Source organism: Siphateles boraxobius, unplaced genomic scaffold, assembly GCF_051911475.1.
Source record: "Siphateles boraxobius isolate OS27281-9 unplaced genomic scaffold, OSU_SipBor_1 20, whole genome shotgun sequence".
Classification (NCBI taxonomy): Eukaryota; Metazoa; Chordata; class Actinopteri; order Cypriniformes; family Leuciscidae; genus Siphateles; species Siphateles boraxobius.
Genome location: NW_027508811.1, coordinates 19,300,361 through 19,321,446, shown reverse-complemented (window position 1 = coordinate 19,321,446; position 21,086 = coordinate 19,300,361). Strand labels below are relative to the sequence as shown.

At 37.7% G+C, this 21,086-nt stretch overlaps 1 protein-coding gene and 1 long non-coding RNA gene across 3 annotated transcripts in view; one reads left to right on the top strand and one right to left on the bottom strand.

Annotated features, from left to right (window-relative positions):
* Positions 1-217: 217 nt before the first annotated feature.
* Positions 218-3,569, bottom strand: six2a (SIX homeobox 2a). Its single transcript, XM_077237277.1, has 2 exons — positions 2,487-3,569; positions 218-1,075 (listed from the first exon to the last, which is right to left on the bottom strand). The coding sequence occupies exons 1-2, from the start codon at positions 3,044-3,046 to the stop codon at positions 766-768; spliced, it is 870 nt and encodes a 289-aa protein (XP_077093392.1). The 5' UTR covers positions 3,047-3,569; the 3' UTR covers positions 218-765.
* A 522-nt stretch (positions 3,570-4,091) lies between these two features.
* The window catches only part of LOC143745269 (uncharacterized), a 37,711-nt gene continuing 20,716 nt past the window's right edge, over positions 4,092-21,086 (top strand). For both annotated transcript variants that reach the window (XR_013205969.1, XR_013205970.1), the window contains exon 1: positions 4,092-4,249. This is a non-coding gene — a long non-coding RNA (uncharacterized LOC143745269). The remainder of the gene's footprint in view (positions 4,250-21,086) is intronic.

Genomic DNA, 21,086 nt, shown 5'->3' with positions numbered 1-21,086 from the left:
CGCATTAACTGTTATAACGTCAAAAAAAACTATAACTTCCAAAAGCTTAATTTTAAGATTGAATCAAGACCACAATTTCAAATTATTTTTAACTTTCGATACCATCACGTGACCAAATGTATATCTTTGTAAACAGGGTTTCACGATCAAATCTGGACACCTGCTCAACAAACCATTGCACAGCATGTATGCTAAAACAAAACAAACCATTCAAACATTTTCTTTGTTCGGTAAATGCATCTGATTTTATTGTTAAGGGTATATGAATGAAACTATATGATGAGTTTGGAGTTTCTTGTTTATTGATCCCAAAGGTTACATGCAGTCGCTTTCCAAAAGTAAAATACAAATAAAAACGAAGAGATGCTCCATAGTCGTTGTTTTTAAAGCATTGCAATAAACTAAATCCCATTCAAATGAAACGATGAATGGCCTTTAAAACATTTTTAAAATGTAAACAAACGGAATATGCGACTGAGGATTCCTGGGTCAATTGCAATCTAAATTCAAAAAGATATCAAATAATGTTGATATCAACAATTAAGACGTTTTTATCATGTTTATTAACAATAGATCATGGCATTACATTCTAGAAAAATACCTCTATCAAGGCCCTCCATATCAGCTTTGCAAGTAGGTCAGCCGACAAACATCCATAACTTTCTTTGTCCATTGCTTGTCTCTTTTGTTTTTGTTTTATACGTGTCTTGAGATGTTTACTTTAAACGTTCACGTACAAGCGTCCTTTTGAAAGGGTCCTCATGTTTAAGAGCCAAGGTCGACCAAGTTTGATGACATAGGGTTCAGTATAGTGTCGTGTAATGAATGGTGGTGGTGATGCACGGAATCAGCACTAGGCACTGGGATGGCGCTGGGACCAGGTGGAGGTGCGAGGCCGTGGAGGGATTGAAGTCCGGAGTTTGACGTGAGGAGCAAGGCCGGGCTTGACGAGGTGTGATCTGGGGTACCAGACGGCGTTTTATCGTCGTCCGAGCTTCCTAAAATAGTCTTATTTCCATTCATGGAAGACGTTAATGGATTGTGACTGTTTGTGTTCGAGTTCTCATTATTCTCCCTGTGAAAATGAAAATGTAGCGTTAGGGTTAGAGCTTTAGTATTCAAAACTACACACTGTAAAAATATATATGATCAATAAGTTATGACAACATGTGTTTTACATTGCTTTAATTCATCAAAATAAGTTAAGCAATGTTCAACTTTTTTATAAGTTATACAAGATTCAGCTAATTTTTTAAGTCAGTTTAATGTTATTTAAGGCAGCAACTTTTTTTCTTTCTTTCCTTTTTTAAATTTTTTTTACAGTGTATGAGGCTATAATTAACATTTATGTCTCTGACATTGCAGTAGCAACTAACAAACAAACAAATAAATATTAACATGTGGTTAACATCTTTTTATAATAATAATAATAATAATAATAATAATAATAATAATAATAATAATAATAAATGTCATAGGCTAATTCGTAAATTCGTTTAATTCCAAAACAACAATTAATATTATTATAAGTTGAAGACAGCGATTTGGTTCTGTAAGTGTGAAATATAATTGTAAATACTGTTTTAGGAAAAAGGCATCTTAAAATCAATAAAATAAAATAAAATAAAATGTTTTTTTTTAAAGTATGTGCCCATTAATTTGGCTATACAATACAGAATTGGCACAAATATAGGGCATAAACGATTTGTTTACATTTGTGTGTATGTCCTTATCAATCATTTGTTCTGATTCGTGTCGATATTAATAATTCACAATAAAGAAACGTTCAAGCATATTAGCGAGCTAATGCAGGATAGGCCCTAATCATTTATTAATATGGTTAGGATATAAATCGTCTAAGTTAAGAACCGTGTCCGCTACTGATTTTCAATCACAACTTGTCAAGTAAAGGTTCTCTCATAAAATATTAATTAAGGATAAAGAGACGGGAAACGTACGAGATATTTTTTAATTGTTTACACTGTGGTTTCAACTTGACTACCTCGCCTGCGGGTGAAACAAGACACCCGTTAAGGAGATTGCAACTGCACACATTCTAAACAAGAATCTACGTACAGATAATTCGAAGAACTTCCAATTAATTAAAAACTGACGATTTCCTCTAAAGTTAATTACACCATAATACACACATTACGGTTTTGTGTAATTTTTTTTTTAGAAAAGGATAGCTATAGCTTAAAAATGACGTTTAAGAAAAGTAGGCCTATATTGTCAAAAAAAGTAGGCTATTGATAAATAAGTATATAAAGTGACATTAACAGAACTAAAGAACAAATGACATTTGTCTGTGTGGCTATCTATCTAAGGGCATTTTCTTTTATGCAAGTTTCTTATATTATATACCTCTGGCTTAATTTCACGGCATGAATGAATGCATTCCATGAAAAGAATGCTTTCTATTTAGGCTACGTTTAAGCATATAGTTATAATAAAGAGTTATTTAGCTGCAGACTATAGACCCGTACCTTTCTTTAGCCTCCGCTGCTCGGTCGCGTTGACGTCTGTTTTTAAACCAGTTACTGACTTGTGTTGTTGTTAGCCCCGTTGCCTCTGCTAGTTCCCTCTTCTCCCGCGGGGAAGGGTAGGGGTTATGGGTGTACCATTCCCGCAGCACACTCCTGCTCTTTTCTTTAAAGCAGTAACTTGTCTCCTCGCCGTCCCAAATGGATCGAGGGAGCGGAAACTTTCTTCGGACGCGGTATTTCCCAACAGCCCCAAGAGGGCGGCCCCGGAGCTTCTCAGCCTCGACATAATGCGCTTTGAGCCACAGCTGCTGCAACTTCGGATGGTTGTGCGGAGAGAACTGGTGGCTCTCGAGAATCTTATAAAGCTCTCTGAAATTTCCCCTATGAAAAGCGACCACAGCTTTCGCTTTGAGCACACTCTCGTTCTTGTGGAGATGTTCGCAAGCCGGCAGAGACCACAAAAAGCGCCCGAGACGTTCAATGTTTCCACCCTGCTGAAGGACCTCGCAGACGCACGCCACTTGCTCTTGCGTAAAGCCGAATGTTGGAAGCATAGACATGGTTTGTCAGGAACAAACGTCCACTTTTTCTACGTATGTCTATTTTACCGATGACAGAGACAGTTCTTCAACAGATTTAAAGTAAACCCTTGGGAGAGAAAATTTTAGGACGACTTCTCGAGTAGACGAAATCAAATCCCACTCCTGGCGAAAAGAGGCACAAAACTTTAGATCCGTTCAAGCAAGCATAATACACCGTATATCCATCTAAAAGACACGAAAGAAGGTTGTTCCTCCTGCGCGAGTCTCTCGCCAACTCTTCTATGTCGTTTCAGCATAACGCACTCCCGAAGAAAGACCTAGCGCTCTTGTTTTAATAATATTATTCTAAGCTGGCAAGAAAAGCGATTATGTGAACTGTGATTGGTTGGTTATCTGACCCGGGGATGATGAGGATAAGACAATAGTTTTAGTCAAATTATTTGCCATGGTTACGCTGTCATTCAAGGTAACCTGATATGCTTTGAGGTGGCTCCTTGGGCTGGCTGACAGATTATTCCCTTCATTTAGAGCCCGCCCACCGACATCGAAATATAGCCTCGACTTTCCCTGTATATTACATTTTTTTTTTTTACCCGGGGGTTTGACAGACACTTCTAGCAACCAAAGAGCGCTGATCTGTGAGGTAGTGAGGTAGCTGCAGTTGAGATGAGAGTGCCAGAGCAGGATTGCGCTCCAGACACGCTCCAAACCAAGGACCCGGAGTCCATAAGTGAGTGACCATAAGCAGACAATTTTCCCTGCCTATGCAAACCTTTCACTTTGTAACTGGTCGATCACACCAACACTAATTCAACGTTTGGGGAACTCTCAGAAATCATTCACAAGGTCTCTCTAATTATTTTTGCAGTAGGCTACATTATCATTACTGCTATCAAATGTAATAAATAAATAAAAATCACAATATGACACAATGATTTTCCAAGCACGTCCGGCCTAACTGTATCTATTTAGTTTACCTTTCTGTTCAATTCAGTAGCTTAATCGGACTATAGTTGTCCCGTGTTATGCATTATTTAGCAGTTGCTGAAGATAAACAGGGGGTATGTTTCTCCATGTGCACACGCGTGGATGCCAGGCATTATGGACTAGAGTGGAACAGGGTTGGAGGGCGTTTTTAAGTATAGAGCAGTTTTCAAGGATACAAGTTAGAATGAACAACGATCATAGGGATAGGAAACACTGCGAGGGACGATTGTGCCGGTAAGACAATTTAGATTTATTGAAAATGCCGTTGACTAAAGTTAATCGAAGTATAAGATGTTCATGTACATATTTATTGTGAACCAAGGCTATAGAACATTGTTTTTCTTAAAACATATTTAGCGAAAGTGTTACAGCTCCGAAACATCTTTTAATGAAGCCTGTTACGCACACCATTATTGGCATATCATCAGTCCATGTCTGTTGACTGAACTTTAACTCACCGTGTACCGTGGCATAGAAACAAAGTTATGCTTTCATCAGCAACACTCTGATTTCAACTCCATGATTCTTGAGGCCACAAGAAAGTTAAGCAAAATCATATATTACATGAAATAAAAAAGCTGACACTGTTGAGACATGCCCGTTTTGTTATAAGAGAGAGTGAAACTTGCTTCGTTTAAGGTCTTTGCAGTTTTATACTGCACTGGTGCAGTGAAGGCCTGTGATGTGGCTTGTGAGTGAAAAATACTTAAGAACTTTTTCAAAACACGTCAAAGCATGTGACATTCTATCGTGGAAAGATTACAATGCTAAAGTTCCCATCCACCCTTTTAACTGGCAATTTTGCGTAATACAGTCAGAAGCTACACTGGTTCTAAATATCTATACTGCACGTTCGATGCAAGTTCTGACGAATAAATGAGACAAGTAATCAATGTTTATGACGCATTCTGAAGACATTCTTGTGATCTGATAAATCAAGAAAATTTGAATCTTTTGAATTCAATTAGGCCTATTGTTGTTCTTATTACACAAAATATAAAATATAGAATTAGCCATATATTTAACATAAACGACAACAATCTTAAAATCTACACTCAGATTACAGCTAAAATGTTTAATGTTGTATTGTACGCAATTAATGTAAATGACTGTTGTTGATCTTGTGATAAGTAAAATAAGTTAATAAACAAACAAACAAACAAACAAACAAACAAATAAATAAATAAAAGCAAAGCTATTAATGCCAACCTTGGAAACAGCCACTGCCTCTGGAAATTGATATGAGCGCATAAGTTGCACTTTGCTGTGAGGAAACATTTCTTATGTTACTTTGATATCCTTACCTGATCTATGTGGATCATTCCCTGGACACAGAAACTATTACCAATATATTGTTGATGATTGTTGATGACAGCAAATTTAAAACTTTTGCACCAATTGATGCTGATTTGCATAAAATGATAATCTATAAAATACACTTTAACACCCAATAGTGAGCTTATTCAGTGATAGTCACAAATTGAGGTATTTTACCAATCTTTTCCATTTGTGACATTTTTCATTAAAATAAACAGTACAGTGAAGCAATGGAAAACACACATTGAAAGGATTTTGGATGCTTTCTGTCTGTGTGTGTGTGTATGTGTTTGGGGGGGGGGGGGGGGGGGGATGTCACTGACAGGCAAAATCAAGGTACTCGTCTCGCCTTGACACTGTTTGTAAACGGCTTGTTTCCACGGATCATTTTGATCAGAACTTCGAAGGACCTGCGCTGCTCGTCTGCATGGTGATTATTACAATGCTGATGAATGGGGATCGCGTTTCGTCTAATAGCCGCCCCCTGTTTTGACAACCTCCCACAGCTAACCGGAGAGCGCGCAGCCGCGACCTCCACTAATTGAACTGATTATTGCAAGATGTTTTTTCCTTTTCTGGAAAGCGCAGGGTGGCGGCAGTGCGCGGCTGCTCCGTGGCTTGCACCACAAGACTTGATGAGTTACATTCTTTCAGAAACGTCATGTTAAGCGGGAATAGAAAGAATTAAACCCAGACTTGTGGTGTCAATGTGCGGCTCGGTGGAAGAAAAACAAGACACCCATCGTAATTAAATATTGAAATAACGTTTCAGCGCGAAAAGATAAATTAGTTGCATTTAATAATAGCCTAATAATAATAATTAAAAAAGCACATAGTCAATATAGGCTAAGTGTGTATAATGCAATCAATCATGAGACAGGAAGCCTTGTAACACTTTCCAATAATGTACAGCCTACTTCTAAAGCGAGAGAATTTATAGGCCTATTTGATACAATATGAGTGACTAAAACAAGTGCACACACAATCTGATATGATTTCAGAATTGTATGTAGGCTACTTGTTTTATATCTCTGATCCATTTTTTTGCTGTTTGTAAAGAAATATATTGTCTATGTTTACCCTTTTAAATTATAATGCTTATGGTTGTATGGAACATAATCATTTTGAACTTGCATTTGATGACCACAATGCAAAAAAAAAAAAAAAACAAAAAAAAAAACGATTGTGTAACTAGTGTTAAGACCTATCAGTACTACAGCATATTTTACTTGCCAGTAATTTTCAGTTTGGCGATGATTACTAGATTTCGAAAATAGACAAATATTAGTATTTTCTAAATCAAAGTTTGAGACATAAGCCTAATAGCCCAGATACCGAAGCATAAATGTATTACAACACACCTCCTATTAAACATATTAAAACACAATTAGTGTACATTTGATTCGGTTGGTAACGAAATTTAGTATATGCTCTTGATAATTTTCTATTGTAGGTCGATGAGATCCTTAATAAAAACGATGATGTTGCCATCTATGCAACAAGTGCGTCTCTTTAAATGCGGGCTTGGAGTCGTAACGGATTTATTATGCAACACATATGACCATTTTTGGCTGTTCCTGTACACTTAACTAGCTTTTGTCTTGACTGGGAACTATTAGAAATTTGTCTGGTTTATAAGTGCACAACTTATTGTGACTGTGTTCTCCCAGGAGACTGTGTCGTGCGCGCGTCTTCTGAACGGTGGCATTGGTTGTCTCTCTGATTAGTTTGAAACGCCAGTTGAGTCAGTCTCTCAACTCAAGAATGCAGAGATGAAACATTAGCTCAAAATACTATCAAGCTTAATTCGTTATGAAAATAGCACAGATGATACATGATCAAACAATGACCACGGCAGCGGAGAAAATAGATGAAAATAGAGAAAAAGTTTTAAATCATAATAATATCCTCTGAATGTAAATTATAATTACTGGAGCATACAAGTGAAATAAATACTAAGGCAGCTAATCTATAGATGGAACAAAAACAACAAAAACTCAAAACAGGTCAATTCAATGCTGACATTTCTCTCGATATTGTATGACAGAATTTAAGAAAGAATTGTAAAGAAAAATGACCCTTTAGTCAATAATTTGTCATTTATAGTTTTATAAAGATGAATTATAGAAAATGAATAGGAATCTCACTGCTTGGGCTGTGTGGATGCAAAAACATAAATTTTCTGAAGCTTTTTTTTTTTAACATTGTGCTATGAAGTATGATCGTTTAATATTTAATACATAATATGTTAGGCTACCTGATTTCAGTAATAATATTGCTGCTATGAAGTGTTAGAAGTGTGCATCGGTTACAGAGGTCCATAAGGACCATGCTTACTGTAACATTACTGTGATTATTATAAAACATTCAGAAAGTTGTGAAGATACATTCTGTGATTTACAATGGATTGCATGACTGAATTTATATGAAAAAAAAACAGCTGAATGCATATAAAAGTAAGTTGTGCCATGAAGTGTAAGACAGAAGGTGACATACATTAATGTTGTGCTGGATGGTGTGATTCTTTAATATACCATATGTGAAGGTGTATCTTTTTTTCTAATGTTGGCTATTTTTCCAAATGCATTTAATTCAATTATGGCTTGTGCTTGAGAAAATTACCCAGACATTGCATTTTAAAAGCAATTATATATACATTTTCTGTAACTATAATAAAGTATTTTTGCCTGTTTAGGATAAAAACTGCTGTATTTGTAGAATTACTCTGGTGGCAATATGAAATCACATATTGTAAAGATTATATGGCAATTGTTTGCATTCTGGTTAGATGGGTGTACAAACGTTTACATATTGTTGGCTCTCGGTACATGATTACGATTTAACAGACTTTCAGGTTAAGGAAACGCCTGTAAAATGCTAATCTTTGCCTATGATAGAACATTTACAATGTGATTGATGTTATTTTACTACTGCCTCACTATTGCACATTAACAAGAATATAATCACAGATTCAGCATATACACCATTTAAATGAATGTTCATAGAATTTAATTGATAGTTATTTTTAACTTGTACATCTCTGTCTTGGAAAAATGACTTACCAAATGACTGGAAAATATATTTAATAAAGTGGTAAACTAATAGTGTGATCAGTGAGAAGTATTAAACTGAGTATTGACAGAACTGAACCTTTGAAAAGTGGCTGTTGGTTGATGCTGAGAGAGGAGGCTTTTTCTAGAGATTTTTTTTTCTCAGTTTGAATATAACTGCTTTTGAAAAGTATGAACATATCTTCATATTACTTGCCTGAGTTTTTCCATGTTTCGCACTTCTCCAGGTCAGCATTAGTTTCTATCAACACCAAGGTCACTGAAAGAAAGGTCTGATGGCTGCGGTTTTGCACTTGTAGACAAAATAGGTGCAAAACAGGATATGCAAGTATTTCATGCATTTCTTGTGTGTTATGGCATTAACCTATGGACAACTTTTTATCACTTACTACTACCTGGTTGTTAATTAATATAAAAAATATAAATTAAATTATAAGAGAGACAAGAGCACTATAAAGCTCTCCGAGGCAATAAAGCATATGAGACTATACTAATGACAAACTTTCTTTTAAACATTCTTAATGTGTGTTTTTATTTTCCATGACGTCAGCAAGAAAGAAAAAAAACACTGGTTAGTTATCTCAGAAAATAATTTAGGGTTGAAAAAATTAAATAACACTATTTGTTTATTAAAGCCAACTCAGTTTCTGAATATAGAACTAAACTGTGGAAATACTCTATGCTTTTAAAAATATATGCAAATGTTAAAGTAAAGTTTGTCAGAATAGGCACACTTAGTTAAATCAATTAAATATCTCTGATTACATTGCATGAAAGACAACTTTATCTAATATAATGAAAAATGTCTGATAATATTTTTAAACACACCATAACATTATATGCAACAACGTTTATGCACGGATTTATTCCTAAAAAAAATTAAATAGAACACACCTACTATTTTACGCCTACTAAATGTACAGTATATATTTTAAAAAGGATACATCCAGCCTGTCTAAATATACAAAACATACAAGCCTACTTCAGTGTTTGCATTTTCTTATACTAATATCAATCAGGTGTAGTTTTCATAAGTATGTCTTTTGGGTGTAGGTGTGTGTGTGTGTGTGTGTGTGTGTGGTCCTAGTACACCCTACGATCTGGGTGTTGTTATGTTAAATGTCCCCACAAGTACAGTAATACCAGGAATATTTTTTGGTCCCCTTGAGGAAACCCGCTTATAAATCATATAGGCTAAAGTGATGTTTTTCTGAAAATGCAAAAATGCAGAGAGTTCTCTGTAAATGTTGTGTTTAGGGGTAGGTTTATGTTATGGGAAACAATATACAGTTTGTACAGTATAAAATTATTATGTCTATGGAAAATCCCCATAAAACATTGAAACCCAGTGTGTGTGTGTGTGTGTGTGTGTGTCTGTGTGTGTGTGTGTGTGTGTGTGTGTGTGTGTGTGTGTGTGTGTGTGTGTGTGTGTGTGTGTGTGTGTGTGTGTGTGTGTGTGTGTGTGTGTGTGTGTGCTGGGGAAGCGTCTCCTTGGGGACAGTGGAATTACTGTCAACTGATTACAAATTGCAATACTACCATCAGTCCAGGCCACCCACAGACTCATCCGCATATATATCAAATATACAGAGCTCATGGATGGCAACATGTGTCCATTCCAAAGGAGAACGTCAGTCTGTAAAGTTTCAGTCACTAACAGTTATCATTTTTTCCAAACTAGACCTAACTGGAACCTTGCCCTGTAATCAAAGATATGATTACACATTTAAAACAGATTTTCTTGTGAAAAGAAAATTCTTGTGAAAAGAAAATTCTTCTTTTTTATCAGATTTTTTATTTCACTTTTAAGTTTAATTGTGTTTAATCTGAAAATGTAAAATCTTAAGACTGTATTTCACAAAACTGTATAGACATAAACCAAATACATAGCCTTAGTCTTTTTAATCTCCATAATAAAGCAAAACTGGTACACGATAGACACAATGTCTTGTTGGATTGTTTATATTGTTAATGTGATAAATATTACCATGGTTTATATGGTAACTGTTAATTTATTTTGTGTGCTAAAATAAAGACATTTCTTAGTGGTTGGAACACATACCGTGTAACTATAGTGCCCTCTTTGTTAGTTATTTTGAAAGCACAACCTGGAGAAAAAAATCACTGATTTCACTGATCAAGCAGACTAAACAACTGTGTTCCAGGACAAAAAGGCACAGAACATTTTCAAATGTCGGTCACAGATTTCATAATTTGATTAGATCAAATTTTACATTTTGATCAGATGGCAACTTAATCTAACCAATTCAAACCAATATCATAAAGAAGAAGCAGCGTAGCACAGATACTGTGCAGGACAGAAACAACTTTGCCATCATAATTCATGAGTGTGCAAGTGTCAGCTGAAGCAGACGTTCGGACAAGTGTCCTCAGCAGTCACACATTAAAGAGGACTTTACACCTACAGGTCAGGGCAGATAAAAGGCTTGATGGTTGTAAGATGGTGCACTGGAAGAAAGAAGTGTCTGCATATGCTACAGATGATGAAGAGAGAGTGACCATGAACAGCTGGCCGTACACATAATATATTCTTTAAAAACCCCATTTGAATTTATTTTAATGGTAACACTTTATTTTGAGGGTCCCTTTTGAACATTCTGTTGACAAAAAGTAACGTTGCAACTATATGTCAAATAACTCAGCAGACATTAAGCAGACATTTTATTAATACTCTGACTCTTTATTGTGATGATCCTTCAACAGACATTCTAATGATTTTAAGTAACTTTGCAAGTACATGTCAACTTATTCTAACCCTACTCTATACTCTGATGAGAGTTAGTAGACATGTAAGTGTAACGTTACTTAGTCAATAGAATGTGTCAAAGGAACCTTCAAAATAAAGTGAAACCATTTGGATAATTTAACATAATTGTAATAATTTCGTGATCCTCCACTAAAGAGAGGCATTTGAGAAAGTTGTTAAAAGGAGCAACAAATGTCTAATTTGAATATGACATTCCAAATTAATTTCAAGTAGATTTAATAATACCTGTACAGTTTATCTCAAGTAAAATAATTTATTTGATCTATATTTTTCTCCCACACGTAAAAATGCTCACTGTGTGAAAGATTCCTAAATGATTAATTAAAGGGATAGTTCACCAAAAAATTAAAATCTTTAAATCAAAAATCCTTTACTTACCCTCAAGTTGTTCCAAACCTGTATTTAAACCTATATTTAAAATGTACCTGTATTCAAACCTGTATGTAAACTTTCTTTCTTCTGCTGAACACAAAAAATTATATTTTCAAGAATGTTGGTAACCAAACAGTCGCTGAAAAAATACTATGAAAGTCAATGGGTCACATCAACAAAACATTTTTCTGTTTTTATGTTCAGGAGAAGAAAGAAATTCATACAAGTTTGGAACAACTTGAGGGTGGGTAAATTATGACGTTTTTCATTTTTGGGTGAACTAACCCTTCAAGATAAAGCCTGTGGAGTTATTTATGTTCTTGTACGAAGTTATGACCGAGTATCAACTACAAGAATATAAAAAAAATTAAAGGAGAGCATGTGGATATTTATTGTTGCCCAGCATGATTATGGCTTCCTGCAGACCCCTGCCTGAGCCTCACCTGAGGGAGAGAGGAACGCGGGTCATGACTTTGGTCTGCCGGCCAGCCGTGGCCCACGCTGATATAGAGACACTACGCCAAAGCCATATTTACATCAACTACAGTAATATTATCAATAAAAGCAGAAAGAAAGGCAACTTGCAGTAACTCAATTGAGACAAGTGTCTAAGCAGCTGTTCAGAGGATTCCTGACATCCCGTGAAGAATGGGGGAAGGTTTGGTCTGCACTGGTGGAGATGTACAGTTAAAGCACAGAGTTCAGAAGCCTAGGCTGAAGGGATAGTTCACCCAAAAATGTAAATTCGGTAATTCTTTTACTCACTCTCATGTCATTCCAAAACTGTACTTCAGTGACTTTCTTGTTTCTGAAGAACATAAAAGTGGTCCATACAATGAAACTCAGTGGGGTCCAGTGTTGTTTTAAACCCCATTGACTTTTATTGTATGGACAAAAACAGTTATATTTTCCAAGGATGCATGGAACACCACGAGGGTGAGTAAATGATGAACGAATTTTCACTTTTGGGTGATCTATCCCTTTAATGGGATATGGCTTTTACACTTGTGTGGATACTATATACACAACATCAATATTGTCCTCTAGGGACACTATGGCTTTGATTGCAGTGCCTGTAGTAAGTTACACCTCACAGAACTGTTGAGTCGGCAGATTACAAGCTATAACCAATACTGGTATCGACATGTCTGTATTTGTTGCGATAACCTCACAGTCACGATGAGGTTGACCTCTAATGTGATACGTATGTATGAAATGGATGCCCAATGCTTCCAATGATTAGGTTCTGAGAGGAACTTTAATATTCAAAGAGGGAAGTGACTGGTACTGGGTAAATTTTAGGGCCTCTAATGGCCAATAAAGCTGGATGTTCCTCTCCCACCACTGCAGTAAAACACAAAGGTGAAATTATTGAGAGTTTGTACATTCTTGCGTCTTTTAGAGGGTCAAAGGGGTTCAGAGTCAACATGCCTATAGAACACGTCTTCATCTTAACCCTTGTCAAAAATCTCTTTTCGGGGGAAAAAAAAGTATGCAGACAGAGTGCAGGCCTGCACATTAAAACAATATATATACACCCAGTCGTGTATGTGGGACTGTGGCTTTCCCAGCTGACCTCTTGGTTACAGGCCAGATGCTTTCTGCATTCGTCCTGTTCTCCAGTTCCATCCTGATATTTCCTCTCCCCGTGTTTGAATAAAAATCCTTAAGCGACCAGAAAATTAGCATTCACTTTCCATCAAATGACTTCCACAGTTCCCTTTATGCACAGTCTAACTTTAGCAACACTTCAACAGTATGAGAGTGGGAGGGGGGCGTTGGGTTCATTAACGTTCCTCTAAGCGAGAGGGGTACTGTCCTTCTAATGGTTTCTTTGGATGCCATATGTCCTTCACGTCAGCTTAGATTCTACAGTTACAGTTCAGGTTAGTGTGAAAGACAGACAAGTTGTATAATAAGAGGCCTTGGGGCTTTTTAAGCAGATCTCACCAGCTTGCATTACCATCAATAAATTCAACCCTGCAATAGTGCTGACATAAATTAGGGGCCTTGTTCTCCTGTAACTGTACTTCCAAAGGTGTCATTGTTCAGAGGCGCATTAGCAACCTTCTGCACAGCCTTGCAGTTCCGCAATTAAACAGCCACTTCTTCAACAAATGCCTCCTCTTCTTGGGTCACTGATAGCGAAAGGCCCTTAAACTTTATATTCCCCGATGGAGCGGAAAAGCAAACACAACATTGGAGTTTGACGCTTTGGCAAACTCATTAATGCTCGGTTCTTTTCAAGGGGCGTAAGAGTGTGTATTGCAGTCGTGGGCATTTGTAGCATCAAGGGTGTTATTTGTGTGGCCTGGTGCTGTTTTCGTGAGCTTGTAAATGCCTATAGATACAAGGGTGCTAATTTGTGCTTTATATAAAACAACATTAATATGCCTTACATTTATTTTCCTTGAGATTACATCTTCAAAATACCAATTTGATTTCAGCAAGATATGACTATTAATTATGTAAATATGTAAAAAAAATTAAAAAAAATCCTGAACCGCTTACAGTGTCAATACCATCAATTAAACAATACATTTTTAGACTCAAGAACGAAGCCATTATCAAAAAAATAATACCACATCAAAGTGTATTGTTACATTACAGCCAAAAAAGCCAAAAGGCAAACAATTAAATAGCATTTTTAATTTAAACAACAATAATGTACACGTATTATTATTGTCGTTGTTTTTAAATAAAGAATTGAGCAGTAAATAGTGGTTTCTTTGAAGTGTCCTTTCTGGAAATAAGCACTTAAAGTGCTTTTGGATCAGCAGATTTGTAGTTTTTGTCCGGTCTAATCTAGTCACTAATTCAATCATTCAGGACTGCTTGGAACAGGAAAGGAAGACATTGACTTAGTTGAGAAAAGCGTAAATGGAGGGTTATGTATGTCAATACTAATTTAATGAAGACAGGCCTTCACCTGTTTTTCACCTTTTAAATTCGCCACAGCTTTCAATGCTGCATTTATTAAAGACAGGATCTATTTTGCTTCCTTGATTTGCACATTTTAAAAAGACAACATTTTGCAAGACTTTCTGCATACAGAAGGGCTTGTTCTGTCAGGGCTTGTTCTGTGAGTTGCGAAAGGCCTCGGTGCAGGTTAGACAGAGTGAGAACCGGCCTTTGAGTGAGGCCTCCAAGAGAAATAAAAAAACACCCACTCCTCATGCTTTCGGTCAAACATAGGTTCAGTGGAGAGGAGGCTGGCATCTTGCCCAGCAAAAAGCTCAAGCAACTCACTTCGTCAGGTTATCAGAGGCGACCGCCACACCAAACAAGCCAGCACCGGGCACAGGAAGTACCAGATGGTGGAAGGTGGGAAGGCGTGTAACACAGAGCCGATCACAGAAAAGGTCAGGAAGTGAATGGAGGAACAGGAAATGACACAGGATCTTCTTTCGAGCATCTGTATTTTTTTCAGTGGCTGCAACCGAAGCTTTGCAGCCTTTTCCGTTGAGTGACAGGCAAGCGGAAGAAAGCTGACATTGTTGAAGTATGAATTTCACCGTTTGTGTTTTTTGCAAAACACTAAGTCAGATCAGTCTCTCTTGATTGGCAAGAGGGGCCTGTCCTGCAGTCGACCTGACGGCAGAATGGGGGGGGGGGGGGGTTACTGGCGAGTCAAGTTCAATTTATGAAAGCTGTTCAACTTAATTCATAGGATCTCTTTCCAAAAACATGTATTGGGATGAAGTTATACACTTTATGACACATAATACTCACTATTGCAACTTACAACTTTCACACGTAAAAGACCTGAATGATGCAAATTTATAACAAAACGATTATTTTACTTAGTAAGCATCTAAGATGGAAACAGACAAGCAGTACAAATGCCATTGCAATGTACATTTCACATGAACTGAGAGCAGAGGGAAAAGTGAGAGAGAGCTAAACCGATGTTCTGTGTCTGGTCTTGATCCTGGCCTAAAGGAGTTCCTCCTCCTGCCCTCTCTCTGAGAAGGCTAAAGAGCTCAGAGCTGTTGTGACATCGCAGTGATTGATAGGTAAAATGAGACCCATCCTGTAATAAAAGCAAAGTCCATGCAACAAAAGGCAGGATTTTAAAATCCTAAGTCAATACAGAACATTGATCCCACTAGAGGGACAGCAAAGGAAAAAGAGGATAAACCCTGAAAAAAAAAAAAAAAATTCTGTCATGAAAGAAACAATGAAGTATTACGTGAAAAGTCGGTTTATGGGAGTTGGTCATCTGGATAATAGACGGGGCACGCTGACCAGATATTCTATAACCGTTGGACTATAAAATCCAGGTCTGGAATCAATCTGCGATTTATAGCCGCCCTGTTTCTGCTCTCTGTTGTTTTATCAGTGAAAGGATGATACATTTTTTAGCTCTACCTGCTCACATTCACTTTACCAGAGTTCTGAAATACTACAGCGATAATAAATAGCAGTCGTAGCTTTAGGGCCTGTCATCAGCGTTCAGTCTGGTCTCTAGGAGTTCACTGGATCATATCCACTCAACAGACTTCACATGCACAGGAACCGCTGGCCATTATCGTCACATTCTTTCTCCAACTGTCTCGGTCTGTGAATTGTGAATCACGTCTCGACGACTCAGTTAAACAAGTATGGCAACACCTACATGGCTTTAGAATCTAACAGCAACCAGCGATCACTGAAGCAGACCTGCTCCTGGTTGTGGTTTTTAACCGCAGAATCACAAAAGCACACACAAACACACACACACATACACACACACACACACAGATGTCTCATTGTTCCTTAGTCGCTTGTGCGGTTTGCTTAATTAAAGCTGAACTGCGGTAATGTCCCCACAATGCTGAGAAAAAGCACTCTTCTCCCTTCTGCTCGGCTGGTCTCTGTCTTTTATCAACCTGTTCAGAAAATCAAGCCTCTCCCCTCTCTACTTAGTCTTTAATAGCACTTAACAAATAAATTGGAGAAGAAGACCAGAACATATATCACGTTTTCAAAAACACAGCCTGATGTCCTCACAACTTTTTACAATAAAACTAAGTAACAGTAGCACTTTCATTCATTCTACTAACTATAATTAATTTTGCAACTACATGCCCATTAGCAGTCATTAGAGTAGACTGTGCTTAAATCTGCTAACACTTTATTTTGAAGCTCCTCAACAGACTTTCTACTGACTATAAGTAACTTTACAAGTAGCCTACGTGTCAACATATTCTACTAACCCTAACTGTAACCTAACAGTCTACTAATACTCTAATGAGAGTTAGTTGACATGTAGGTGCAAATTAATGAGTTAGTTGACATAGTTGCAAAGTTACTTACTGTATAGTTAGTAGAATGTATAAAGGGGGCTATTAAAAAATAAACCGTAACCCATACTACTCAACAAAAGTAAATGACAAAAGTAAAATAGAATATGAATTATGGCTCACAGTATTCAGCTCATGTCGATGTTCGAATGATAAAAACATTTTTCCACTGCAGCTACACTCGCAATCTCTTTTTGGTTCCCCTCTATCTCTTTTTACCATTGCTGCTCTAGTTCATTCAACACAAGGGTCAACCTACAGCTTGTCTGGCGGTAAATGTTATCTTATCAGCTCATGTTCAGTTTGAGTGACCAACTCAGTGGGTGGACTGAAGTATTTGTAAAGTGATCAGAGCAACAGAGTTCTAGTTCACAGAGATAACAGGCCATCTGCTGCTCATCCAATGTCAGCTAACACTTTGACACTACCTGTCTCATCCACAACAAAGAACAGCTTAACAAGGTATCAAACATGCCTGGCCCAGACAGGTGTGATGACTCCACGTGTAGCACGCATCAGTAAATTTTAGTTAGTTTTTCTCAACTGATAGGGAAATTTCTCAAAAATATAACCAAAAAAACAAAAATGCAACTGTAAACCTTATTACCAACAGAATCTTTTTTGACTTACGAAATTCTGGAGCGATCTACTGCCATAGTTTGAGAAAAGACATCTGTGTCTGGCTTGATGCAAGTTTATCACAAAGTCTTAATTAATCACATTGCCCAAAACCTTTTACAACAATTAATCAACATAAATTACAGTTGGATGCCGGTAACAAATACATCAATTGAACACAAAATTAATATTGTTCTGGGACAATGAATTGAGGAAATTTATTTTTACAACTGGAAAAAAAAACTGGTTGTGAATAAACACATTAAAACACCCTGAATGCACTGTATTTCACGCTGAATGAAAATTATAAAAAAAATAAAATAAAATAAAAAATTATTCTGTAAAAATATTTCCATCACATGCAATGTTACTCGACTATAGAGAGCAGCAACTATCTGGCTAGACAGCAGAAGTAGCCTCTGTATGCCTTATGAACTTCAGGAAAGCTCTACTCTTCTCAAAACGCACCTCCACTGGCTGGAGAAGATTTTCCTGCTCATATGGATATTTGTCATATAGCTTCAACATTCCAAAGTACATGTTCAACTACAGTAATTCAGGTCTCAGCAGAGAACATTCTCATTGGCCTTTATCTTGCTCCTCTAATTTATAGAACTTGTACTATTCATGTAATTTGAACATCATTAGGATGCAAAACCAGTTAACTAAACGTGGCTATTTTTATAGATCCTGAGGTTCTGAATGGAGTGTGATCAATTTTGAAATACTAGTCTTCACATGGTGTTAACTGTGCCCAGGTTGTGAAGACATTATGATGGTTTCTGAATGGTACTTTTTACATGCATATATGCTATGCTGATTTTTAAAAAGTTTTTTGGGGAAAAGGTTTAACAGATTTGCAACTTGATTGAAACAAAAAGAGAGTTTTAGTGTATGCAAATGAAGTCGGCATGAAATGAAAATTAGCCATATTTATTTTCTAATTGCATGTAATTGAGGCAGAGGACTGAGAGGCAGTGGATCAGTGGGATCTAGGCGAGGAGGTGGACGATGAGGAAAAGGAGGAGAGTGAGAGTCAATACAACGACGACAAAGATGCCCGGCAGCTACAAGAGCTACATACAGAATTTATGCATCTGTATTATTCAATGTGAGGTCACAGTATAAATGATAAATAACAGAAAATATCAGATAACATAAAAAATTAAGTAGACTTAGCTATGCAAGAACAATCATATGCTCTATTAAAATATATTTGTATCAAATTTCTAGCTTACAAAAGTAAACGTACAAACTTTGTTTAGCGCCTTCTCTACTTTACTCAATAGCTGCTATTTATCAAAGAGCCTGTTTAACTTGTAACTGTAAATGTTCTTCTGTCTATATAATAAAGTAAACAACCAAGCAATTAAAAAAAACTTGTAATTAAGACTGTAACATTGACTTACCTGTCGAGGAGAAAGCAGGCAACTTTAGCGTCTCTTTTGAATTCTTTCTCCTGCATTAGCTCTTTCCACCGGGAAAAAGCAATCCCGACATTCAATTGTGTTTTTTGTATCCTCCGGTCACGTTTCCTTTTAAGATAATTTTTGGTCTGTTTTGGCGAAGAGGATTTCTTATCCAGTGGCTCGGCATAGGTATGGTCCGCCATTAAAAATAAAAGTGACAAGCGCCTCTCACTGCTCTGCTCCTCCGTTTCTGCTGCTTTCAGTTACGTCACGCTGGCTCTGAACGAAAACGCGTTGTGGAAACACGTTGGCGTACTTTTTGTCCCTCTCTGCTATTATAGTTTTTCAAGATGGCGGAACTACATGGAAGCCTCCGCGGACTTACCCGTCCCATGTATATAAATATAATAAATTCTTCGTTTACGAGGATAAATCAGATAATTAGCAGAGGTATTTGTACACCATTGGGGACATATTTATGAATAAAAATATTGATTTTAGATTATAAATTACCTAAAAAGTTACTTATAGTCCCTTTAAGTCACAGACATTATTTCAAATTGCCTGTCTGATTTCTGTCTCTTCATAGCAGCTTGACCTGCTGGCTAGCATCTGTTCAAGCCCTGTGAGGCTGGTGCTACCGAAACACTTATTAAAGTGGACATTAACAAGGCGGTGTACTAGCCAAACTCCTTGTAACTTGGACGAGCAAGGTGTCGAGATCATTAATTTTAACAAGGAGAGCCGATAATAATCTCATTGGAGCTCTTATTTTACTGATATCGCTCTCCTGGGCTAGCCCATATGACTGGGATACAAGGATAAATCCCTCAGCTTATCAAGGCAACACAGCTTGTACTCATTACATACGAGTTATTAGTTTAAGCTCAATTACAGAATGCAGAATCCCAAACTCCTGAAAGTGGCTGTCATTGGAATTTTAATTGACTAACATGAAGGAGGTTGTAATTTTTCCCCAACCCATCTATCTTCCCCCTCTCCTTCCGCACATCTCCCTTTCTGCTTCTATGGAACGATAAAATCATCTGGATTTAAGTTATGGTAAGTTTTTGAAGTGCTACAGGCGCCTGTAAATTTGGCGGGCACCTTTGGGAGCCACTGCAGCGGAGCTGGCGGTGCCTCTATTTCATAGCCTGGATGATTCATGGCTCACCGTGTCGTTCCCATAGAGGCCCTGTAAATCTAAACTCATGCTGCCGTCATTGGGGAACAGGGGGCTGGCGAGCAGAGGCCCAAGGGCCACTTCACATGGACTAACGCTTTCGGTCATTTCACTGCTCTTTACATTTCATCAAGGTGATCCAACCCCAACCAGACAGGCTTCAGGCTTTGGTGGACTTTGACCCTAGAGCTGTCACACCGACTTCACCCACGCACACGTCTGGCCTCGGTTCTCCCTGGCCAGCGGCAGCTGTCCTACACGCTCGTAAAAATCATATTCCTATTAAGTTATAAAAAGGTTTTGCAACAAATGCACCATTTCATAGGCTTGAAAGAGAGGGACATGTCAGTGGGAGAGTAAAACTGAGTTATTGCTTCCAGTTTCCAACAAGTAACTGATAGAATATAAGAAAAGAAGGATAAGAAGAAAGACAATATAGGAGGATAAGACGAGAAAGCCCAGGAGGGGTGCGCGGAGTCTTTGTCCGTTTCTTACACAAGCTCCTGGACTCCTTGTTGCAGACACCTGTGCGCGTCTAATGTTTCAACGAGTCTCTAGAAAACAAACGCACAGCTCCGATCTCTTAATCCACGTGGCTTCGTGGAGCATGGTCACATGATACGGCTGGGCCGATGATGATGGTGGGCCACGGTGGTAGGGGTGCATGGGGGGGCGAGCTTAATCTTTTTTAATTCAAATCAAGGAGGTCCCTGGTGGGACACAGGGATGATACCCTATCCGCTGCAATCAGGCTGACCTCCACTTCGAGCGCGCTCTAAATGATTAATGGAGCTGCCTTCCCACTGGTTTCCACGGCAACCGGTAACCGGATAGCCCACAGGAATTCGGCTGCCCGCCCAAGTCAGCACCAAGGGAGGACGCAGAGAGGTAGAGTGTGAGAGAGAAAGAGCTAGGGGAAAAAGAGAAATGAAGCAGTGGTACAGTTTGTATAAGGAAAATGTATGGGGGTCGAGAAGGATAGTCCCAGTTCCAGAAGAGAGAGAAAACAGAGACTTCCGTGAAGATGT